The 26,271-nt window shown below is 41.7% G+C and overlaps 1 protein-coding gene across 1 annotated transcript in view; it reads left to right on the plus strand.

The window, feature by feature from the left end:
• Nucleotides 1–26,271, plus strand: part of PHEX (phosphate regulating endopeptidase X-linked) — a 231,379-nt gene that overhangs the window by 56,294 nt on the left and 148,814 nt on the right. The window contains exons 6-10 of the mRNA XM_005593167.5: nt 2,774–2,842; nt 6,328–6,444; nt 9,289–9,372; nt 11,311–11,456; nt 23,874–23,967. Coding sequence (XP_005593224.1) covers nt 2,774–2,842; nt 6,328–6,444; nt 9,289–9,372; nt 11,311–11,456; nt 23,874–23,967 — 510 coding nt within the window. The remainder of the gene's footprint in view (nt 1–2,773; nt 2,843–6,327; nt 6,445–9,288; nt 9,373–11,310; nt 11,457–23,873; nt 23,968–26,271) is intronic.

The following is a 26,271-nucleotide window of genomic DNA, read 5'->3' on the forward strand; positions in this document are numbered from 1 at the left end:
AACCACCACTGTAATCAAGAAATAGAATAGTCCCATCATCCATCCCCAAATACCTCATGTTATCTCTTTGCTAAGTCAGACCTTCTCCTCATGCCCAAACCCTGTCAGCCATCACTTTGTTCCCTGTTCCTGTAAAGTTTGGCTTTTTCAGGATGTTAAGTAAAATTCACCCATGTTGTATCAGTTCATTCTCTTTTATTGTTGAGTAGTATTCCATTGTATACCACAGTTTATACTTTCATGAGTTGGAGGACATTTGAGTTGCTTCCAGTTTTGGGTGATTATGAATAAAATTACATACAGGTTTTTGTGTGACTTTTAAATTTTTTTCCTGGATAAATACCTAGAAGTAGGATTGCTGGCTCTTATGTAAATGTATGTTGAACTTTATAATAAACTGTAAAATTGGTTTCCTTCCAAAGTGGCTGTGCCATTTTGCGTTCTTACCAGCAATACATGAGTGATTCAACTTTTCCACATCCCCACCAGCAGTTGTCAGATTTTTTTTTTCCATTTTAGCAGATCTATAGTAGTGTTTTATTGCAGGTTTAATTTACATTTTCCTAATGACTAATGATGTTGGGCATATTTTCATGTGCTTATTTTCTATTTTCATATGTTCTTCGATGAAGTGTCTGTTAGAATCATTTGCTCAATTTTAAATTGAGTTGTTTCTTTTCTTATGGTTGAGTTTTGAGGAATCTTTATGTATTCTAGATACATATCCTTTGTCATATATGTGATTTTCAGATATTTTCCCCATTCTGTAGCTTGTCTTTTTATTCTGTTAAGTTTCTTTTTTTGTTTTTCTTGAGACGGAGTCTCGCTTTGTCCCCCAGGCTGGAGTGCAGTGGCGTAATCTCGGCTCACTGCAAGCTCCGCCTCCCAGGTTCACGCCATTCTCCTGCCTCAGCCTCCCGAGTAGCTGGGACTACAGGCGCCCGCCAACACACCCGGCTAATTTTTGTATTTTTAGTAGAGACGCAGTTTCACCGTGTTAGCCAGGATGGTCTTGATCTCCTGACCTCGTGATCTGCCCGCCTCGGCCTCCCAAAGTGCTGGGATTACAGGCATGAGCCACCGCGCCCAGCCTAAATTTCTTTCAAGAGCAAATTTGTTCAATGTTGATAAAGTCTAATTTATTAATTTTTGCTTTTAAGGATTGTGATTTTATTGTCATGTCTAAAAACTCTTTGTCTAACTCCTAGTAAAAAAAATTTTTCCCAATATTTTTTTTCCAGAAGTTTTATAGTTTTGGGTTTTACATTTAGGGCTATGATTCATTTTCAGTTAATTTTTGAATAAGGTGTGAGGTATGGGTAAAAGGTTATTTTCTTTTTGCTTATGATGTCCAGTTTTTCTTTTCTTTCTCTGAGATGGAGTCACACTCTGTCTCTGAGATAGAGTCACACTCTGTCACCAGGCTGGAGTGCAGTGGCGCCATCCCAGCTCGCTGCGACCTCCATCTCCTGGGTTCAAGTGATTCTCCTGCCTCAGCTTCCCAAGTAGCTAGAATTACAGGTGTGTGCCAGCACGTCTGGCTCATTTTTGTATTTTTAGTAGAGACTGGGTTTCACCATGTTGGCCAGGCTGACCTTGAACTCCTGGCCTCAAATGATCTGCCTGCATTGGCCTCCCAAAGTGCTGGGATTATGGATGTGAGCCACCACACAAGGCCTGGATGTCCAGTTTTTCTAGCACACTCTTTGAAAAGACTGTCTTCTTTCTTTTCTTTACCTTCAAGGTGCTGAAAGTTGTTTTTTTTGTTTGTTTGTTTTTTTCTGAGACAGAGTTTTGCTCTGTTGCCCAGGCTGGAGTGTAGTGGTGCAATCTTGGCTCACTGCAGCCACCACCTCCCAGGTTCAAGCAATTTTCCTGCCTCAGCCTCCCGAGTAACTGGGATTACAGCCATACGCTACCACACCCGGCTAATTTTTGTATTTTTAGTAGAGACAGGGTTTTACCATGTTGGCCAGCCTGGTCTCGAACTCCTGACCTCAAGTGACCCACCCGCCTTGGCCTCCCAAAGTGCTGGGATTACAGGTGTAAGCCACCACACCAGCCTAAGGTGCTGAAAGTTTTAATTCAAGAATTTATACTATACTTTTCTATCACCATAATTCTACTTATTTAGTTGTCTGGTTATCATGTGTGTTTTTATCACTTATCCTAAACCTTCCAGAGAGGGTTCTAACATTTGCAAAGGTTTCTCAAAACAAAATTATTACTTGATTCCGTTCAAATAAAAAAAATTCAATGCCATATGTTATTTTAGAGATAAGGAGTTGGAAAAGTCTGGTTAATCAACTCCATCCAGACTGGCATTTTGCGAAATACTGCAATGGGAAAAATACTGGATCTGGTGATTGGGGACAATGATTTTAGTCTGAGCTCTGCCCAATCATGTTACCTTGGGAAAGTCACATCAATTATCTGGCTTTTGTTTCTCCTTCCATTGAATAAGGGGGAATAGCTAATAATCTCTAAGATCTATTCCAACTGAAATAGCCTTGTTGTTACTCAGTGTTGATAGGACCTCAAAAGGTTTAGAAAACATAAATTAGAAAAGCAGGGGCAGGTCTCTGATACTTTATTGTATCGGTCATTGCCGAAGTACCTATTTGCATGTAGTTCTGAGTGTACTGAATTCTTTTTGTAATGGTGACATGAGCTCAAAATATGGCTGGGATGCAGACGATTTCATCACTCTTGTTAACATGGTACGTAAGACTTTACAGTGCTAGCAGAATGCTTTCTGTTTTTGTTTTTACAGCTGGACCAAGCAACACTCTCCCTAGCCGTGAGGGAAGACTATCTTGATAACAGTACAGAAGCCAAGTCTGTAAGTTTTACTCATATTCAACTATGTGCCTTATCAGACTGCTATCAGGTCCATTACTTGTTCTAAGGTCACTGCTGCTTTATTGGAAATGAGCAGTGTGGCTATTCAATGACCATATTCCCAATACAGGAAGACTTTTATTCAGACAGATAAATTCCACTCCCTGTCTTTCTAGAAGTCTGCTCATCAAGGCTGTACAAGTCTCAGTACTCAATGCCCTTATTATCTAGCTTGGGAGACAGCAGGCCCAAATGAAATAACAAAGAAATGAGCTTGCAGTCATTCATTCCTCAGAAGTGCAGAGAACTCACTATCAGTTGCAGAAATAAAGCGTCGGAAGGGATACCCAGGAGACAAATGGTTCCCAAATTGTACTGCTTTAGAATCACTTGGGAGTCTTTCATGAAATGTTGCTTCTTGGGTCACAGCTCTGGAGAGTCTGACTTAGTAGACTTGAGGTAGGGTCTGAGAATCTATATTTTTAACAGGTGTTCCAGGTTAATGAAGGTTTAATAAGAATCAGAAAGGATCAATCAAGTTAGACTTCTTGGGTTGGCTTAGAAATCTAGCAGTTTCCTGAATATTGGAAAGAGCTGGTTCATTTCTGACACTTTCAATTTATTTTGGAAAATTTATTGAACTTCCAGAGAAGCCTCAGACCTAGGTCCCCTGGGTCTATGCTGTTACTAACTTCTATACATAGAAGGCTCTGGAGGGAAGCTAACTAAGATGCTGGGCAGCTTTCTTGCCGAGGACACTCGTCAAAGAGGGTTGGCAAGTTTACCTTCCTAAAAGTAGACAGAGTGAACATTTGCCAGTGTGGGGGAGGGTGTACCCCTGGTTTTCATGGAGTCTCAGCAACTAGGCTCAAAATCATCTCCCCCATAACCTATCAGTCAAGTCCTAGTGATTCCACCTTAAAAATATCTCTTCCATCCCCTTGGTCTCTCTTTTCTATCCTGACTACTATAGGTCAGATTCTTGTTAACTCTTGCCTTGGCTACAACAAGTAGCCTTTTAACTGTTACTGCCTCTCCTTCATCACATTGCCTCCTTAGCACCAGTTGGCAAGTTCCGTTCTCAAAGCACTGCTCCCAGCATGCCTTTGCTCCCAAGACAGGGTCTAAATTCTTTAGAGGGCTTTCAAGGCTGCCTCATGACTTCATCCCAAGTCATCTTTCCCATCTCATCTGGATTTGTTCTTCCCCCAACAAAAGCAGCTTGCCCATTGTATTAGTCCATTCTCTCTCCTAATAAAGACATACCTGAGACTTGGTGATTTATGAAGGAAAGAGGTTTAACTGACTCACACTTCCACATAGCTGGGGAGGCCTTACAATCATGGCAGAAGGTGAATGAGGAGCAAAGTCATGTCTTATGTGGTGTCAGGCAACAGAGCTTGTGCAGGGGAACTCCCATTTATAAAGCCATCAGAGCTCATGAGACTTACTCACTACCATGAGGATATGTGGAGGAAACCACCCCCATGATTCAATTATATTCACCTGGCCCTACCCTTGACATGTGGGGATTATTACAATTCGAGGTGAGATTTGGGTGGAGACACAGCCAAACCGTATCACCTACCTCACAGGACTCTTCACTGCGTCGGAAGCAGTCTCCCTCAAATGCTATGTCCCCAATTTCTCCAGGCTAGATTTTCTCTGCAGCTCTTCAGTTTCCAAGCATGTAGCAGCTTTATTAAGGAAGTTATTTTGATGTCTTTAATGTTATAGTTAATAATTACATGTTTATCTCCCTCACTGTTTGGGAACCAGACACCTATTATATTTTTGTCTGTACCACTCTTTCCTAACATATGCACAGAGGGCCTACTAAGCCACCTTGTACATTTGAGTAGGTACTCAATAAATACGTTTTTTGGTTTTTCTTTTTACATAGAGTCTTGCTGTGTTGCCCATGCTGAAGTGCAGTGGCACGATCTCAACTCATCGCAACCTATGTCTCCTGGGTTCAAGCGATTCTCAGCAACCTCAGCCTCCCGAGTAGCTGGGATTATAGTCATGCACCACCCTGCCGGGCTAATTTTGTATTTTTAGTAGAGACAGGGTTTCACTATGTTGGCCAGGCTGGTCCCAAACTTCTGGCCTCAAGTGATCTGCCCACCTCGGCCTCCCAAAGTGTTGGAATTACAAGCGTGAGCCATCACACCCGGCCAATAAATATGTTTTGTTTTGAATTGAACTGGGAATAGCAAAATATTATTTCTATTTAAGACTATTTTCTTTTTTTCTTTCTTTCCTTTTTTTTTTTTTTTTTTTTTTTGAGACGGAGTCTCCCTCTATTGCCCAGGCTGGAGTGCAGTGGCATAATCTCGGCTCACTGCAACCTCCACCTTCTGGGTTCGAGCGATTCTCCTGCCTCAGCCTCCCGAGTAGTTGGGACTACAGGAGTGTGCCACCACGCCCAGCTAGTTTTTTTGTATTTTTAGTAGAGATGTGGTTTCACCTTATTGGCCAGGCTGACCTCGTGATCCGCCTGCCTCAGCATCCCAAAGTGCTGGGATTACAGGCATAAGCCTCCACACCTGGCCTATTTAAGACTATTTTCAAAGCTTGCTTACTGATTCAACAAATATTTATTAAAGGCCTGCTATATTCTAAGTACCATATAGGTCCTAAGGTCACACACATAGTAAGAATAGCTTATAGAAGCAAGGTATATGTTAGTAAATCTTATTCCCAATGCATGAGAAGTAGGTCATTTAATACCTGGTGCGTTGAGATCTCACAAATACGTCTGAAATGAGAGGTGGGCCTAAGGCAGTTCTTTAATTCCCATGATGTAAAGTCACCCGCGCCCCAACCAATGACATATGAGTAGCCCCAAAATGGGTTTATGAGTATGTAGGAAGGAAATTCTATGTTTGCTATTTGTTAGATTTCACATCATCGTTCCTCTCTTTTCTCCTTTTTTTCCTGAGCTAGGGAGCAGAACTTTGTGAAAACTGTAAAAAACTGAAAAGACACAGGACTGCTGTCACTGGTCTTTTATTTCTTAGTGTGAAGGTGGGTAAATTGAGTTGCAAGAGAATGAATCACACCTCCCACCATTCTTTATGGATCAGGCCTCCTGCTTTTAGAAACAGTTCTTTCCCATTATTTTATTAAAGCCTCACTTGTCTGGAAAGAGGACATCTGACCTTTAACTTTCTATTCTTGTCTCATTTGGAGTTATTTCATGTATCCATAATATCGACGGTTGCCAGAAAACTAGTTCTCTTGATGCTTGATGGCTGGGCATCTCTGTCTGTCATGGAAACAGTACCCAAGTAGCCATCACTCTTTTTTCTCCCAAAGTGTTATGTGGGTGGCTGGTATTGCATAATGCCTGCACCGTACTTTGAGTACAGAGTGAAAATAAAAGACATTTATTTCCGCCTGCTATTTCTGCTCTTCCGTGTCTCCGAAACATATTTTCTAATAAGCTATTGTCATGGTCACTTTGTTCTTTATTTCTTACAGTATCGGGACGCCCTTTACAAGTTCATGGTGGATACTGCCGTGCTTTTAGGAGCTAACAGTTCCAGAGCAGAGCATGACATGAAGTCAGTGCTTAGATTAGAAATTAAGATAGCTGAGGTAAGTCTTCACTGAAAATCTCTTTCTTTCCTTTACTTTCTTTTCTTTTCCGTATATTAAAGGCAGTATATCCTGAATGAAAATATAAATTGCAATCAAATAATAGTATTTTCTATCATTGCCCTTTGGGCCTAAGGTAGAACTAGTAGCATTGCCTCTAGGAAGTAACAAGAAGGACTGTGACAGAAGAGCTCTTCATTCCTTCCACCTCCCTGGTTTAAGCCCATTCAGTGTCCATATGTTGCTCAGCTGTGGCCAAAGAATAGCAGCAGAGAGACCCTCTGACCGTTTTTCCTGGAGAAACTCATGTTTGGCTTAAATAGAAGATAGATGTTTAATAAATCCTTAGTAATCTGGCTTGAATGGAAGGTTGCTTTTAATCCAGTCCATGTTTTATGCTATCCCCACTCAGAGTCATTCTGGCTTAAGTTCTGGGCTCAGGGAAGTCTGTCCACCAATACGGGATATAAAAGTTGATATAGAAGTAGGTAGGACATGTTGGTAAACGTTTTTAAATGACCTTTCTGGTATTACTTTGTATCTGCCCCTGTTTTTTCATTCTTTTCTTGCGCTACTTCAATGAATATCATTGTGTCATATGCATGACACAGAACTACATGTCTGTGTAAATTACCTTAACTTCTTTTTGCCTCATTGTAGAGACAAAAAGATGTAAAAACAAACTTATGGGCAAAATAATGAGAACTCCTAAATGGTTAGCTTTGTTTATGGAGTAACTTTTTTCTAGAAGAAACAAAGTATAAAAATCTCTATATGTTCCTAGGCCAAGAGGGAACAAATGTGGTAAAATCTGCTTCTGGGGAAACCCTGTAGTGAAAGAAAATGATACTTTTTACCAAGCAACTTTTGCACATGTGTTGGAAATCTTCCACAAGAGAAGTTAGTAAAAATCTCAAGGTGAATAAGAGTCCAAATGTTGATTGGTTTTGTTTGGCGAGGTGCTGGTGGTGTGTTGAGGTATGGGAGTAGGGATGAAGGATAAGGGTAAGGAGGAATTGGTCTCTCTGTCTTTGCTGTGATGATGTTCGTGTACAGCTCTCTCCAAACTCCTACTTGTAGTGCAAGAAGTTCATTCCTGCATGTCACCTTTGAAGACTGTGAAGACTGCTGCACGTGTCTCGAGGTCCATGACTGTGCCTCTGAGCCATGTCTAGAGTCTGCCTGAATTCTCTTTGCAGGCACATAGGAGGCCCAGGACTCTGATTTGGACTAAAACTCTGAAACAGCAGGGAAGGCCTTGCCCTGAGCCAGGGATTTGGACCAAAAAGGGAACTAAAAACAGCTGGGCTGAGGCAAGACTGGGAATTGTCAAGAGGCTAAATGAAGTGACAGATCTGTTGTGTGGAGGGGAGTGGCTGGCAAAGAGCTGAAAACAGCTCTGAGGCCAAAGGTCTCCAACTTGGGGCTGTGAGACTCCGAGGGCGGAGGAGGGGCTGGTGGAAGAGGAGTGTGGATATTCTCTGAGGCAATGATTCACACAGAGCCAGGAGGCTGTTTGTAAGTTACGTGTGGTCTCTCCTGTGGAGAGTGAAGAGAGGGAAGCTAAGGACACTGAAGCATTTAGCAAAGAGGGGGCAGATATCTGCCAGTAAGCCCTCTGTAATCTTTACCTTGAAAAATCACTGCTAGTAATGCTTACCTCCATATCTTACACTACACATCACTAGGTACTTTCAAAATTAGTGGGATATGTAGTCCTAGGGAAACTTCTGAAGCTGAGAAGACAAGACAGTCCAGTCTAGCACAAATAAGTCCTTGTAAATACAGCCATGGAAGCATATACTTAGCCAATCCAGCTGGAGAGATGTGTGCACAAGGAGAGGTCTTATTGATGGAGTAGCCCTTGTGATTGGAACCAAGTGGAGTGTAATTGGAAAGGCTTGCTAGAAGCAGTGAATCTTGGGCAGTCCTGAGTCATAGTTCAAACCATGGAGGTGGTGATGGTGGATAGGAGATGTAAGAGTAGGAGAGTCATGTGTGCAGTGGGAATGTGGCAAGTTTAATGCAAGGGAATTAGATGATAGAAGGCCGGAAGGCAAAGTCGTGACGTGATTGAAGGGTGGATATGGGAGCTACTGCTGGTCAATGGAAGTGATTAAGATGATCCTTCAGGAAGATAATCATTGCTGTTCTTCTTAAGTTAAACATAGTGGAGGCTAGAAGCTCAGATTTGGTGTTGGCCAAATGGCCAAGAGCATGAGTATTGGGAATGGAAAGAGTATAGAGTCAGGGCTGGAGAGAGGCAGGTTTTGAAATGTGTGAATAGGCAGTGACTGGATCCATACTCCCAGCAATGGGGCTAGGGAAATCTCAAGGTCAAAGAAACAAAAGGGGAAATGAGGGAATGAGCTGTTGACAGAATGATCACGGGGAAGAGTGGCATCCAGATAGTCTTGTGTTCATCAGTGAAAATTTGCCCCTAGAGATGAAGGGATAGTGGATGGTTCATGAAATATTGAGATCATTATTTGGAGACCACAGGTGACAGTGCGATGTTTACCTCAATTGTCCAACTTAAGTTTAATTGTCAAAATTGAGCCAGCAATAGATTTTGCCCATCCACATTATAGATTGGGAGGGAGATTTTGGGTAGTTCTTTTTGTGCTGGGGACAATATTTGATGCAGAGGAGGATATGAAAGTTTATTTTCTTAATCCTGCCTAAAGTTATGTCTTTTTTTCTCTCCCTCGAAGTTGGGCACCACACCAAAGCCTTGAAAAACTTTATAATACTATGCAGATGTTTTGGCACATGTAGGAAGTAATCATACAGTAAGAAATGGTTCACTTGAAAAAAAAAATAACCAAAATCTCTTTCCAACAGATAATGATTCCTCATGAAAACCGAACCAGTGAGGCCATGTACAACAGAATGAACATTTCTGAACTGAGTGCTATGATTCCCCAGGTTGGTGAAAACTATCCAGAGAACTTTCTCTCAACTGGTCATTTTAGGAGGGATTGGATTTCATCTGTGTGTACATTTCTGTCTTGTAAAGCCTACTCTCAGTCTTGGTTATCATCGTCTTTGTCAACAATCACATAAAATATCCCTTGTCTGTGTATTGGGATGCCTTCTGTTATAGGGAACAAAACATCTTTCCAACAGTGGCTTAGAAACTTAAAGCCTATTTTCTCACATGACAAAAGTCTAGACATAGGTAATTGTTGGCATTGGCTCAGCTGTTTAACAGTGTTGTCAAAGGCCCACGTTCTTCCTATCTTTGCATCCTACTCTGTTTAGTGTGTTGGCTTTTTGACTTCATGTTTGATGACTCATGGCTGCAAGGTTATCCATCACAGCTCCATATATCACATCTGTGTCAGAGCAGGAAGAAGGGGAAAGGGCCAGTGATGTGTCTAACTCTTTTACTAGGAAAAACAAACAGACCTTTCCAGAACATCTCCAGATGTCTTCCCTTTATTTCTTATTGAGTAGTATTGGGTCACGTGGCCACTCCTAACCACCGGGGACGTTGGGCAAGTGAGTAACTGGTTTTCCATTTCAACAGTGGACACAGGTAACGGAGAAAAGGTTGGGAAAAGACTTTTAGAGTAGCCAATCTAAGAAACACCATATGGTGTTTTAGGTAAGATAGGGATGCTCTGAAGAATGGAGGCATGTTACTTTCTGTGTTTTTGTTTTTTTGAGACACAGTCTTGCTGTGTCGCCCAGGCTGGAGTGCAGTGGCGTGATCTTGGCTCACTGCAACCTCTGCCGGGTTCAAGTGATTCTCCTGCCTTAGCCTCCCAAGTAGCTGGGATTACAGGTGCCTGCTTCCACACCTAGCTAATTTTTTGTATTTTTAATAGAGACGGGATTGGCCAGGCTGGTCTCAAACTCCTGACCTCAAATGATCCCCCTGCCTCGGCCTCCCAAAGTGCTGGGATTACAGGCGTGAGCTACCATGCCTGGCCGCATTTACTTTCTGTTGCTGCTTATTTCCTCTTGTTTTTTTTTTTTTAAAGGCTGTGTCACAGAGACTAGTTATGTACTGGGGCATCTGTTTCTGTGTATATATGAGAGTGAGGGAGAGTACAGGACAGAGAAAGGGAGGGAGGGAGAGAAAATGTACAGTATAGAGAAAGCATTTAGAAGGAGGAAGAGAAATGCAAGAGAGAAGGAGGGAAGAGTACGGGAGGAAAAAAGAGAGTATAGAATAGAAGAAGAGTACAGGACGGGGAGAGAGAGCAGAATGGGGAGAGAAAGACAGAGGGGAGAGTTCAGGAAGGAGGAAGAGTACTAGAGGGGGCCAAGGGAGTGAGGTTGCATATTACTGTGTTCGTGTGTGTGTGTGTGTGTGTGTGTGTGTGTATGTGTGTTGTCCAGATGTAGATGGTACAGAACACATGCTCCATTTGTGATTAAGACAATAGATCAGGCCGAATACGGTGACTCACACCTGTAATCCCAGCACATTGGGAGGCCAAGGTGGGTGGATCACTTGAAGTCAGAAGTTCGAGACCAGCCTGGCCAACATGGTGAAATTCCACCTCTACTAAAAATACAAAAAAAAAAAAAAAAATTAGCCAGGCGTGGTGGTGGGTGCCTGTAATCCCAGCTACTCAGAGGCTGAGGCAGGAGAATTGCTTGAACCCAGGAGGCAGAGCCCAGATCATGCCACTGCACTCCAGCCTGCGTGATAGAGCGAGACTGTCTAAAAAAAAAGACAGTAGATCTGAATAGCAATGATCAGGAGTTTATTTCTAGACTTGAGTAGTTGCATCTTGAATTATTAGGTGTGAAATCAAAAGAAATGAATGACACTCAATCTATTCTATTTGCCTTTCTTACTTGCTACCTAACAGAGGTTCTCTCATTCTGTTTTGTTCTCTCTCCCCTCAGTTTGACTGGCTGGGCTACATCAAGAAGGTCATTGACACCAGACTCTACCCCCACCTGAAAGACATCAGCCCCTCCGAGAATGTGGTGGTCCGCGTCCCGCAGTACTTTAAAGATTTGTTTAGGATATTAGGGTCCGAGAGAAAGAAGTAAGAACTTTATGTGAATTTTACTGTGACTTTTGTGTTTTCTTTAAATTATAAGGGCTTCCCTTCTCACATTCTTTGAAAACTGTTTTTAAAGAATGTTACATCAAAAGAGTCATAGGGAAAATCCCGGTATCCTTTGTGATGAACTGGCCAAAACCATTGTCTGGTGTAATTTACTTGCTGCAATGATAACAAATGTTTTTGTCCTTTATTTCTGGTCTTTCTCCATGCTGTTCTCTTCGAGATCCTAAATTGTTTATGAGCTTGGGGAACAAGTTATATAATTATGTTATTTTCTAAAATTTCTGTGTGAACATCTTTTTTTTCCCCAGTTCATTCTCAATCTTTTGCTGCTTTTTTTTTTTTCTGGTTCCTTTGTAACCAGTAAGTCACTTTCTGGCAATAAACAAAAGTATCTGTATTGAAAAGACACAAGACCACTTTGAGAGCGGTAGAAAAATTGCACTGATAAAACAACTTTAGGAACTGCCAGGGTTTTCTTATTTTAAAGAATGTTCTAGAATTTGTTGCTTTGCTAGTTTAGTACTACAAAGAAAAATCTTCAAAATTTCCAGGAAGGAGAATTTTACAGGTTCATTAAGGCATTCAGCTTTGACTTCAGAAAATGAATCACAGAGTTTACAAAATGAATCAACGAGTTTACAAAACACTTTACTGAGTTAATTGCTGGGCCATGATTAAAATCATATTTTCTTATTTGGACTCAGACAAGGCTATGTTGCCAGAAGTTATGTTTTTTAAAAAAGGCACTTCCAACAATTCTAGGAATAAAATGTAGCATTTATCCCCTACAGAAACACTTAGACACCTGAGAGAAGCTGCTGCTCTTTTTAAGATAATTTCTGATGATAAAAGTAATCTGTGTTCATTGTGGAAAACATACAGAAAAGGGAGAGAAGAAACAATTTACTTAAAATTATGTCATTTAGAGATAAGCCAGGATTCTTCGAAAATTTTCTAAATGAAAATTGAATCTAGAGGTAGGTAATTATATTGCAGGGTAGAGCCTTGCTCCATGGGCCAGGAATGTCAGCAGCGTCACCTCGGGTGCTTGTTAAAAATGCAGATTCCAAGGCCCTCCTCCATTGAGTCTGATACAGTAGAGCTGGAAGGGAGGCCAAGTAATCTTTATTTTAAACAAGTACCTCAGGAGAATCTTACGATTAACTTTTCTTAGGGGAGCAGAAGGGGATCACTGTATTTGGAAATTTCTTTGTAAGTACTTCCTAGCTCTCAAATACTATCAAATATGACCCTAATGATTTTCTACTCATATGCCATTGAGTTACGGAGCACATTTTAAATTTTGGTGGTAATTTCCATTGAAAGATGGAGTTTGGCCTGCTAGAGATTCATCCTTCACCTCTTGAGTCAGTTTCTTCTAGTATCTGTGTTAAAAGAGTAGGTACTTCTGAACACTGATTAATTTTACTTCCAAAAAAAGCCTAATTTACAATCAGGGGATAGATTGGAATTTGGTTTACTCTATTAGAAAAAGCATCTCTATCGTGATGATTACTTGGTAATTGCAGGACCTTTCGTAACAGTGGAAAAGACCATGATTGGAGGGAGATTTTACTCTGATTCTTGTCAAAATAATAACTTGGACAAATGTAAACATAGTGAACAACAGTAGAAAAAACATAGATGGAAAAATCACCTTAGACATTATGTACATATACAACTTCATTTAAAAATAAAGACAAAAATTGGCCAAGCACGGGGGCCTACACCTGTAATCCCAGGACTTTGGGAGGCTGAGGCGGGCAGATCACTTGAGGCCAGGAGTTCAAGACCAACCTGACCAACATGGTGAAACCCTGTCTCTACTAAAAAAATACAAAATTTAGCTGGGTGTGGTGGCTGGCACCTGTAATCCCAGCTACTTGGGAGGCTGAGGCGGGAGAATCGCTTGAACCCAGGAGGTGGAGGTTGCAGTGAGCCAAGGTCACACCACTGCACTCCAACCTGGGTGACATAGCGAGACTCTGTCTTAAAAAATAAATAAAATAAAAATAAAGCCAAAACCCAAATATCTTTCACACAGTTTATCCCGCAACCACCAGTTCATAAAAAAGCAACTTGTATTCTGTGTATTCTTGTGAGATTTCAAGACAACGTACACATCATGAGAAGTCTGACAGTATTTTATTTGCATACTAGGGTGATGTTTTTCCATTGATGATCATTTTCCATTGATGATGATATGCCAGTTGCTATAACCAGCACCTCTAAACACTCACTGGCTAAATTGTACCCTCTGCTCATGGAACAGTCTGAACATGGGTGTCCGTGTAAGAGAGCTTTCTTCTAAATAGTGACTCAGGAACCCAGACTCCTTTCATCTTGTGGCTCTGCTCTCCCGTGGATGTTTGGCATCTTCTCTATTCAGCTGGAGGATGGAGAAACAGAGAGGGTGGAGGATTGTATAGGTTTTGGTGGGAAGGCCTAGAAGTGGGGTATGTCACTTCTACCCATATTCCATAAGCCAGAACTCAGTCTTGTGACTCATCTAGCTGTAGGGGAGACTGGGAAATATAGTTTAGCTATATGCCCAGGAGGAAAAGGAGTTGGAGTTTCCCTAGACATGCCTTTATCAAAGAGCATATCTCATTTTCTTGAAATGACGACTTTTCTCTCAATGGCAAATGCTTCCCTGCTCCCTACCTCTATGACACTGTGGGTACCTGATGGCAGGCACTCTTTTTTAAATTTTTAATTTTTGTGAATACAGGACATATTTTGATACAGGAATGCAATGCATAATAATCACATCAAGGTAAATGGGGTATCTATCCCCTCAAGCAATTGTCCTTTGTGTTACAAACAATCCAATTATACTGTTTTATTTATTTAAAATGTACATTTACACTATTTTTGACTATAGTTACCTGTTGTACTAGCAACTACTAGGTTTTATTCATTCTTTCTATTTTTTTGTACCCATTAACCATCCCTCCTTCCCTCCTTCTCCTCTGCTACCCTTCCCACCCTCCAATAGCCACCCTTCTATTCTCTATCTCTGTGAATTCAATTATTTTAATTGTTAGCTCCCACAAATAAGTGAGAACATGTGAAGTTTGTCTTTCTGTGCCTGGTTATTTAACTTAACATTATGATCTCCAGTTCCACTCATGTTTCTGGAAATGACAGGATCTCATTCTTTTTCATGGCTGAATAGTACTCTGTTGTGTATATCTACCACATTTTAAAAAATCCATTTATCTGTTGATGGACACTTAGGTTGCTTCTGGCAGGCTCTCTTGTGATTGCTTTTTTAAGCATTGTGGCCTAGCACAGTGCTTCTCATGTAGTAGACACTTTAAAAATTCTAGAAGTTAACCAGATACCCCATCACCACCACAAGGAGGTGACATATGAATGGAACCCCAAAGGATAAAGAGGAATTTTCTAGGTATGGGAGAATGGAGAAAAGGGGATGGTAAGCATCTTGAGTGGTGGAACTAGTGTAAACTTGGGTGTCACCTGCAAGGCAGGGGGCTAGAGAGCTGAGGGGCCAGCTTGGGCTCAGGATATGTAGAGGAAAGGCATCAGATGAATGTTATGAGGATCCTCCCACCTCCTACCTTTCCCCTGGAGGCACCATTGAAGACAAAGCCAGCCAAGCCTTCTCACATTGGGCATCTCTGCTGTGCCTCTGTTTTTGAGAATCTGCCTATGAAAATCATATACAGGTAACCATTATGGTTAACATCTTTGATTTTTACAATTCTATGTGTTGTTCCCACTTTACAGATGAGGAAGCTTTGGTTAAGTGACTTGGCCAAGATCACACCTCTAAGAGGAAACAGCTGAGATTCTAAATGGGGTCACCCTCATTTCTATGTCTTATCTCTTTTTTTCCATAAATGTCTTGGTGTGAAAAGAGACACTTTTCAGATGCTTCACTGCTCATTTTGGAGATACTAGCGTGTTGTACCCTCAGATAGTTAGACATTGCTAGCTTTGGCAATTCTCCTGCAATTTTCAGGGGTTCAAAGCCATCTTGTGTTGGTGTCAGCTGTTCATTTCTTATTTTTTAATTTTTATTTTTATTTCAATAATTTTGGGGGAACAGGTGGTGTTTAGTTGCATGGAAGAATTCTTTAGTGGTGATTTCTGAGGTTTTGGTGTACCCATCACCTGAGCAGTGTACATTGTACCCAATGTGTAGTCTTTTATTGCTCACCACCCTCCCCCTGAGTCCCCAAAGTCCATTATATCGTTCTTATGCCTTTGCATTCTCATAGCTTACCTCCTGCTTGAAAGTGAGAACACACGTTATATATTTTTCCATTCCTGAGTTACTTCACTTAGAATAATAATCTTTAGCTCTATCCAGGTTGCTGCAAATGCCATTATTTCCTTCCCGTTTATGGCTGAGTAGTATTCCATGGTGTATATATACCACATTTTCTTTATCCATTTGTTGATTGATGGGCATTTATGTATGTTCCATATTTTTACGATTGTGAATTGTGCTGCTATAAACATGCATGAGCTAGTATCTTTTTCGTATAATGACTTCTTTTCCTCTGGGTAGATAACCAGTGGTGGGATTGCTGGATCAAACGGTAGTTCTATTTAGTTCTTTAAGGAATCTCCATACTGTTTTCCATAGTGGTTGCACTAGTTTACATTCCCACCAGCAGTGTAAAAGTGTTCCCTTTTCACCGCATCCATGCCAATATCTGTTATTTTTTTATTTTTTTTATTTTTTATTTTTTATTTTTTTTGAGACGGAGTCTCGCTCTGTCGCCCAGGCTGGAGCGCAGTGGCCGGATCTCAGCTCACTGCAAGCTCCGCCTCCCGGGTTTACGCCATTCTCCTGCCTCAGCCTCCTGAGTAGCTGGGACTACAGGCGCCAGCCACCTCTCCCGGCTAGTTTTTTGTATTTTTTTTTAGTAGAGACGGGGTTTCACCATGTTAGCCAGGATGGTCTCGATCTCCTGACCTCGTGATCCGCCCGTCTCGGCCTCCCAAAGTGCTGGGATTACAGGCTTGAGCCACCGCGCCCGGCCAATTTTTTTATTTTTGATGATGGCCATTCTCACAGGAGTGAGGTGGTATCTCATTGTGGTTTGGCACTTTCCTGATAATTCATGATGTTGAGCATTTTTTCATATGTTTGTTGGCCATTTGTATATCTTCTTTTGAGAATTGTCTATTCATGTCTTTTGCCCACTTTTTGATGGGATTGTTTGTTTTTTTTTCTTTCAGCTGTTTATTTCTCAATTGCTGCTTCTCCCTTCTTATATCACTCCCACTGCCAGTCTAGGAGATTAGGCCTGCCTTTCTTACTGAGTGGCTGTGGGGACAGTGGCATTGACTCTTTGGTAGGTGGTGCATGGTACAGAATTAGAGCAATGAGATCCTCCAGTGGTGGTGGTGCCAAACCACGCAGTCCAAGGGAGTAGGTGGCCAGGGAGGGACCCTTGGAGGAATGAGCTGGAGGCTGCCTGTGGGGAACAAGAGCTGGTGTTTAAGGTGGAAGGAGGGTAAGGAGGTAGTGATGATCTCTCATGTTATGTGCATCTCTTCCTAACTACGTGTTCAGTGATCTCATGTTGATAGTTTGAACTCAACCATGGGGGATTTTGACACCATGGAAATTGGCAAATGTAACAAATCATTTTTTTTTTTTTTCTCAACAAGGCAGTTGGTAACATTTACTAGCACATCACTGGGTGAGGAGCTCTATAGACTTCCCTCCCTTTCTGTCCCCCCTCAATTCTCCTCCTCACTCCTGACTTGAGGCTGCCTCAGACACTTCCCATCTACTTTTATCTGAGGAGTAAGAGTGGGAGGAGGAGAGGCCAAGGAAGGTTGGCATCAGGAGGAGTTGCTGTGGTTTCCTCTTCTAGGCCAGGCCTGGCCCCATGGAGATCATCTGCACCAGGACTGTTTTCTTTTGTTGTTGTTGTTGTTTTGTTTTGTAGCAGACTGGCCTAGAGCAAACCCTTGGAGTTTTGTCAAGGACTCTGTAAGTATTCCTGTCTTTAAGTTTCTTTTCATATAAAGCAAGTACAATGTACATTAAAGTAAGATGATTCTTGTTGCATGTTCCCAAAGGATGACCTGGAAAATGTGCTGTTATGTGGACCTCTCCCGGGGGCCAGCTCTTCTGAGAGTGATCTAGGGTCTTGCTAGTCAAAGAATGGCCTACGATGAGCAGCAGAGACATCACTGGGGAGTTTGTCAGAAATGCCTATCAGGCTCTGCCCCAGACCTACTGAATCAGAGGCTGAAATTGAATAAGATCCCCAGGGGACTCATATATACATTCAAGTTTAAGAAGCACTGATGTGGGATTTAGGAAGTCCTAGTTGAGCTGTATGTGCAGAATGATGAGGAGATGGAGTGTTCCTAGACCAGCTGTTTTCAAAACTGACACGGACCAGAATCCCCTGGAGGGCTTGCTAAAATACAGTGTGCTGGCCCCCGCCCCACGGATTCTCATTCAGCAGGTCTGGGGGTAAGGCCTCGGAAGTTTCTAACAAGTTCTCAGATGATGCTGAAGCTGCTGGCTCAGGGACACACTTTCAGAATCACTGCCTTACATTTGCCTCTGGGCAGCCTGTAGGATTTAGGAAGATCTCTGGCTTTGAGAACCTTTAAGAAGAACCTCTGTGGCTCACTTCAGATAGTATGACCGAGAGGAGCAAATGCAAGCTCTGGAATCTGAAAACCCAGATGTTGGTCCTAGATTTGTTACATTCTTGGAAGTACCTTGACCTCTTACCTTCGTTTTCTTCATCTGAAAATAAGGATAATAATAATAATCACTTCACAGCAGTGTTATAAAAATCAAAGAAGGTATTTTGTGATCTCTGAAATGTAATAGAAATGTAAACTGCCTCCAGAGGTTGAGTATCCCTTATCCAGAATACCTGGGATCGGAAGGGTTTCTGATTTTGGATTTATTCAGATTTTGGAATATTTGCATTATACTTACCAATGGAGCATCCCAAATCTAAAAATTAAAAACATCTTCCAAGTCAGAGGCTTTAGGAAATGATTTCACGTTGCTCTCTTTGTGGTGGATTCTCTTCTGAGACACTTGGCCTTTCTCTATTTTATTTATTGCCACTTGGGGAAATTACCATATGGCTGAAAATGTGTTTTTTGGAAAAAAAGGATGTTATGTGTTATTTTCAAGGACTGTTGCTGAGTCTGATTTTTGCTTTTTGATGTATCTGAGCATTAGGTGACAGTGATTCAGTCATTATGGTTATATCTGTTCCTGGCGTGGTAATATTAGCACTCCAAAGCTGTGCTCCATAGCATTCTGTCAGTGTATTTATAACACACTGAAGAAACTCATCAGTGCCATTGTCTCGCTGTGTGAACTTCTCAGCATTCCAGCTTCCAGCTTGCAGAGGTCTGGTTGTTATGCTATCACCCTTTGTAATGCCTTGTCCAGGAAGTCCTCATAATTTTTATGCCCTTAGATTTCTGTGAAGCATCTTTGTTGGAGTGTTTTGGGGTCTCTGTGATTGGCCAGGAAATCTTAGCTGAATTAGAGGCTTGGCTAGGCATGGTGGTTCACGCCTGTAATCCCAGAAACTTGGGAGGCCGAATTGGGTGGATCGCTTGAGTCCAGGAGTTTGAGACCAGCCTGGCAAAATGGTGAAACCCTGTCTCTACCAAAAATACAAAAAAATATGCTGAGCACAGTGGCACGTGCCTGTAGTCCCAACTACTTGAGAGGCTGAGGCAGGAGGTTCCCTTGAGCCCAGGAGGTCGAGGCTGCAGTGAGCTTAGATAGTGCCATTGCACTCCAGCCTGGGTGACAGGAGTGAGCGAAACTCTGTCTCAAAAAAAAAAAAAAAAAAAATTAGAGGCTTTAATTCATCACTGTGTGGCATAATGAAAAGCATGCAGGCTTTAGAGTTGACACACCTGGGTCTGGTCTGGCCTCCATTGTTTATTACAGTGGTTCTTCAACTTGGCCTCACGTTGGACTTAGCTGAGGAGATTTATAAGCAATATTTATGTTGGGTACCACTTCAGAGATGGTGACCTAATTGGCCTGGGGTGGTCTAGGCATGTGGACGTTTAACAACTTCCCCAGGTGATTCTAGTTTGAGACTCACCGAATATGTGATTGTGAGTTTACTTAATGGTTCTAAGCCTGAAGTTTCCTCATATGTAAAATGGGTATAATCACATCTCTCTTACAGCAGCACTGTGAGGATCATAGTTAATGTGAGATGCCTAAATGAGATGATTTCAGGGGAGCTGGAAGGGCCCCTACTTCTCAAACCCCAGTATACTTTGCCATACTGCCTCTTCCACCGCCACTATCAGGCCCCCTAACAACTTCCCCAGTTATTCTGGCTCATCACCACTCCTTTGAGGGAATACCTTTTGAACTGATGAAAGGACATCTGCTGGCTGTTGACCTCCTCCTCGTCTCCACCTATGGATCCAGCATGGTTCACATGCCTGGCAAGAGGTATTTTAGAGACAAAAAACATAAAGTCCTTGCACTAAGACCAGGATTGGCCCATGAATGTGCTAGAGACCATGCCCTGGTTGCTGTCTGCATCTCCCCAGTGTGGCTGGCCTTTCTGCCCACTTCCTTGAGTGATGATCCTGTTCACCATCCTCTCCAACACATCAGCCGATTCGACCATTATTTAGCCGGTCCAGAGTTCACGTTCCTGTTTGCAACACCAAAGCCTTTTAACCTTTCGGCATGCTCCTCTCATGAAGCCTTCCCTTAGCCCTCAGTTTGAGATGTACTATCCTTACAGTGAAGTGTCTGGCATGCACTTTTCGGTGCTAGAGTCTACCAAATCATCATTTATGCACTTGTCTCATCTCCCCTGTTCAACTAAAAGCATCAGGAAATCAGGGACTATCCATCTCCCCAGCACGTAGAACTGTTAGTATATGTGTGGGCGCTCAGGATGTGTTGATTGAGTGAATGAAAGAAAGATCCTTTATATACTTACAGTGTGTCCCTTCAATGAAACAACCCAATTACATGAACAAGCTGAAGTCTGAAGTCCTGTGTTCCGAGCTGGACTTTGAGTTCTCTAACTGTAGGTGCTAGGTTCTTATTTCTTTACGTTCCTCATGGCATCTGGCACAATACTTGGCCAACAATAAGTGCTCAGTGAGCACTTCTTATCCTATTAAGGAGTGGAGATGTGAATGCAAAAGAGCCAAAGGAATGACCCCAAACCACTTAGTGGCCTCAACAGAGATGGACAAGGGCCAGACTTTGCTGATTAGGGCAGTGGTATCTTAGGGGAATGTGCATACCCTAACAAGATCCGTTGGGTCTGAGAAGAACATTTTAGAACTTCTATATCTTTATTTAAATTTAAAAATAATTAAGCTTTATACAGAGTAATATAATGGACTTTGGAGACTCAGAAGCAGGGAGGGTAGGAAGGGGATGAGGGATTAAAAAAAACTACAGATTGGATCCAGTGTACATTACTTGGGTGATGGGTGCACTATAACATCTCAGACTTCACCATCATACAATTTTTTTTTTTTTTTTGAGACAGAGTCTTGCTCTGTTGCCCAGGCTAGAGTGCAGTGGCCGGACCTCGGCTCACTGCAAGCTCCGCCTCCTGGGTTTACACCATTCTCCTGCCTCAGCCTCCCGAGTAGCTGGGACTACAGGCGCCCGCCACCTCGCCTGGCTAGTTTTTTGTATATTTTAGTAGAGACGGGGTTTCACCATGTTAGCCAGGATGGTCTCAATCTCCTGACCTCGTGATCCGCCCGTCTCGGCCTCCCAAAGTGCTGGGATTACAGGCTTGAGCCACAGCGCCTGGCCCACCACTATACAATTTATCTATATAACCAAAAACCACTTACATCCCCAAAAGCTATTGAAATAAAAAAACTTTTTAAGAAAAATAATTATGCTTTATTGAGTTCTATATTGATGGCTATGGACCCTTCATTTGATCTGCGTGGAACATGTGAGAGGGCCACTGTCACCCTCACTGGCTTGTTTTCGTTCAGTATATTAAAAATAATCTCAGCTGGCGTGGTGGCTCATGCCTGTAATCCCAGCACTTTGGAAGGCTGAGGCGGGAGGATCACCTGAGGTCAGGAGTTTGAGACCAGCCTGACCAACATGGTGAAACCCCTTCTCTACTAAAAATATAGAAATTAGCCAGGCGTGGTGGCAGGCACGTGTAATCCCAGCTACTCAGGAGGCTGAGGCAGGAGAATTGCTTGAACCCAGGAGGCAGAGGTTGCAGTGAGTGAAGATCGCACCATTGCACTCCAGCCTGGGTGACAGAGCGAGACTCCATCTTCAAAAAAAAAAAAAAAAAATCTTGAGCAGTTTACATATACCTGTGGATTTATGAATTTTATTGTCTAGTTTGTCTAGTTTACTACATACAGCATAGATAAGTGGCTTAAAAATTCTTCCAGAGAAACAGGAATTGAAATGATTATTGATGATGTAAGCACAAGAGAACAGCTAGAAATTGGCAGAAGTGACCCTTCTCCCAGGCTGGTACGCCATGTTGGTTAGCCAGATGACAAGAGAAATACAATGGTGGTCTAACAAGAACAAGCACAATAGTAATCTGACAAAGACATGCCATAAATTTTTGAAATAGTCAAGAAGACTCTAAGAAATGTGGATTTATATTCATTGTCATTGTTGTATTAACCAAATCCTATATGGACACTATGTCTTGAAGAATTAATCCAATGTTTGAAGGATTAATGACTTTTGAAGATTTTTAATTTCATTTTACCTCATCTTTTGAAATTTCTGTTTTTGTATTTGTTAAAAATATTCCTAATATATTAGTCTATTAGTATATCTGTAGAAATTAAACATCCATGTATTGGGTATGTATGCTGAAAAATATTTTACTAGTAGGAGCGCATGTCCACTGTCAGAATGTCATACAAATGAGAGTGTGGTTTGTTCTTGATGGGCTTTTAGTGTCGTCATGTCATACTACTCTCACATGATTGACCAGAAAGCCATTTCAGGAATGTGTGTTATTAGTCACCATGGTAATGGCACAGCTGGGAGGGGAATGGATCATTAAAAATCCATCATCACTATTGGGTTAGAAATTAACTCAGATCACACATTCTTATGAGGTCAGGTCATCTTTTGCTTATAGAAAAGGGCAACCCTTAAAATGTAACATATTTTTAAAGATATGTATTATAGGCATTACATGAGCTTATTCATACATTTGGAAGTGAAAGACAAAACCCCAGAAATATATTTGTCAAGCATTTTGTTATTTATTTGAACCCTACAACAACCCTGTAAGGTGGGGATGATCCTCATTGTATGACAAGGAAAGATAAAATCACAGACCTTGAGTGACTTGTCCAAACTCACATATTTAGTAAGTATAGAATGAGGGTGCAAAATTAGATAACTGGTATTAGCCAATATTTAGCTGTTAGTTTCCAAAGGCAAAGAATACATAGGCATGGTATCAAGTCACCTAATCCAGTAAGTCCTCACTTAACATCATCGATAGGTTCTTGGAAACTGTGACTTTAAGCAAAATGACAGATAATGAAATCAGTTTTACCATAGGCTAATTGATGTAAACAAGAGTTAAGTTCCTATGGCATATTCCTGCTCACAAAAACATCATCAAACTTCTAAATAAAGACCAAAACACTTCTAATATTGAACACTGAATACATGTGAGCCATGCATACATTTAAGAAAGATGAATAAAAGCAAGTAAGATGATTATTAACCCAGTTATTCTAGTTCAGGGTTGCAGGTGCTGGAGCCTATCTAGGCAGCTCAGGGCAGCAGGCGGGAACCAGCCCTGGCTAGGACGCCATCCTGTTGCAGGGTGCAGTCACACACACACCATGCTCACTCACACTGGGAACGTGTAGACACGCCGATTAACCTAACAGGCACATCTTTGAGATGTGGGAGGAAACAACAGTACCTAGAGAAAACCTGTGCAGACTTGGAGAGACTGTGCAAACTCTACACAGACAGTGACCCTGGCCCAGAATGGATTTTTTTCTTATCAACTGTATAACAAAAGAATGTTGAATGAAATGATGCTATTTGAGGATCTGCTGTAATTTGAAGGTACTCACAATTTCCAGACATGAAAGGCTGTGTAACAGCGGACTTTATACCCTGAGAGTGAAAGCAAAATGTTCACTCTGAGGGCTGGGGCTGGAATCTTTCCTTCATCTATCTCTGTTGGGTGGTGAAAAGCAAGCCAATTTTGGTTGTGCTTATTGACATTTATCATCTTATGTCATTTCTCAAGTGAAAGTTCTGCATTTTTGTATGAGTAAGAGGTCCCTTGGTGGAGCTTTGCCAACCGTTTTTCTCAAGGTGTTCTGCAGAGCATCAGATATTGACCTAAAATACAATAAATGGGCATCTCTCTCTGTTAACAGGACCATTGCCAACTATTTGGTGTGGAGAATGGTTTATTCCAGAATTCCAAACCTTAGCAGGCGCTTTCAGTATAGATGGCTGGAATTCTCAAGGGTAAGTTTAAGAAGATTGCAATGTTACATCGCTGGATAACTTTACATGCTGGAATCGTCCATATATTAACTGATCCAATAAAAATCATCTTCAGGGATTAGACAGAGGGCGTTTGTAGCCCAAGCTCTATTTGTGTGTGTGTGTGTGTGTGTGCCTTATTTATTTTTATTTAGGTATAAATTACATACGATAAGATACACTCAAGCTCTACTTTGATGGGTTCTATGAAGATATTTAGAGAAATACTAGAGGCCACACATTGTTTTCAAACTTCCCCGTCTTATCAGTGGATTCCCATTTTCCCCCAGAGTTTTTAACTGGGTCACTGTAATTATAGTTTTAACATTTCATTGTGATATATTTGTAACTATCTTTTATTTTCAGTATTTTGAACATTTAAAATGTGCATGATAGAGATATTAGATGGTAGAATTTCATTTTCAATTTGGAAATGGAATTTTGTCTTAAACTTTGCCTATACCTACCATCTTCGCATCTATCCTCTGCTAGGTCCAAGAGGCTCTAATTTAGTTTTCTCTGAGACCTCCTCCATCTGCCCATCTGGCTCTTTATTTATTTATTTTTATTCAAGATGGGGTCTTGCCATGTTGCCCAGGCTTGTCTTGAATTCCAGAGCTCAAATGATCCTCTCACCTCAGCCTCCCAAAGTGCTGGGATTAAAGGCATGAGCCACTGTGTCGGGCCTCACCTGGCTCTTTAATCTTGGCTTCTCTCCCACCCTTGCTCGCCTCCCAGTTTATACCCATGGCACTCTCATCTTTGTTTTTGAGGCTTGTATCTGACTAATTCTCCTTCCACTAGAGGCCGTAAGGATTTTGTATCTTTGAAACAGTTTTTATTTTTCTATCAATTTAAAGTGAAGTGAATGGTGAATCTTGTAAGCTATGATTTCATTCAAGAGGCATTTTTGTTATTAGAGGAACTGAAAGTATAGAAATTCTTAGTGGGCCATTACTCTGGAAGAGTAGTGCAATTATTTTGGATATGCTTTGACCCTATAAAGTCACTAGCATATAAAGTTACTTTAGGGCTGCATGCAGTGGCTCACGCCTGTAATTCCAGCACTTTGGGAGGCCGAAGCAGGCAAATTGTTTGAGGTCAGGAGTTTGAGACCAGCCTGGCCAAGGTGGTGAAACCTCGTCTCTACAAAAAATACAAAAATTAGCCAGGCGTAGTGGCACACGCCTGTAGTCCCAGCTACTTGGGAGGCTGAGGCAGGAGAATCGCTTGAATCCAGTAGGCGGAGGCTGCAGTGAGCTGAGATGATGGCACCACTGTACTCCAGCCTGGGCAACAGAGCAAGACTCCATCTCAAAAAAAAAAAATAAGTCTTTTTCCAGAGAACAGCATAAAACAACTCTCTCTCTCTATATATATGTCGTATTGATGGGTTAAGATACAAAACAAGTAGATTGTGTGTGCGTGTGTGTGTGTGTATTTTTAACTGCTATGAATCACATAAAAGATGATGCCCAGCTGCTTTCCACCCCTACTGTGAAGAGAATGAGAGAGGTGTAAGAAGCAGTGTGTGAACATTTAAGGTTAGGTATGAGGGGATGTTTCTTGAGCACGAAGTGCTAAATATAATATTGAATTGCCGAAGAAGGTTGTAGGATCTCTTTCTCTAGAGGTTTTAAAAATAGATTCATCCCTTACCTCTGAGAGAGGTTACCAGAAATCAGAGGAAGAATAGATGAAATTAAGCCTTAATCCCATTCCTCAAAACAACCTGGGTCTAACATTGTGCAAAGGACACTTCTGGCCACCGTTCTCAGGGCCTTCCTTCCTCCCTGCCTGTACCCCCAACTTCCAAGGGCAACTTACACTATATTTATTTCTCTGCTTTTATCCCCAAGAGTAAACCTCTGACCCTTCCATGTCCTGCTCGGGAACCTTCTTACTTGTTTGTAAATGTTTTCTTGTAATCATATAATTGGGACAGATGGGCACAGCATTTACATCTGTATTTTGCTTGTTTATCAGTGTGTTTTTTGCTGTGACTCAATGTAAATATGCTCCCTGTGTTGTTCATGGTGGACCGTGTTCTCCTGGTCTGCCTTGTTGAGTGCTACTCGGAGCAAGGAAACCCTCGCTGGACAGGAACTTTGCTCACCCACTGAATCTAGACCTTGTTAGTGGAACTTTAGTTCTCAGTAGAGATTAAATATTATCTGGACACTTGGATAGCATCTTCTCATGTCCCTGCTGACTGCAGAAAAGTGATGATACCATTGTCCAGATTCTTTGTTAATGGAGAAAATTGGGAAGAAAGGATAAATATAT

This window comes from Macaca fascicularis, chromosome X (genome assembly GCF_037993035.2).
Source record: "Macaca fascicularis isolate 582-1 chromosome X, T2T-MFA8v1.1".
NCBI lineage: Eukaryota > Metazoa > Chordata > Mammalia > Primates > Cercopithecidae > Macaca > Macaca fascicularis.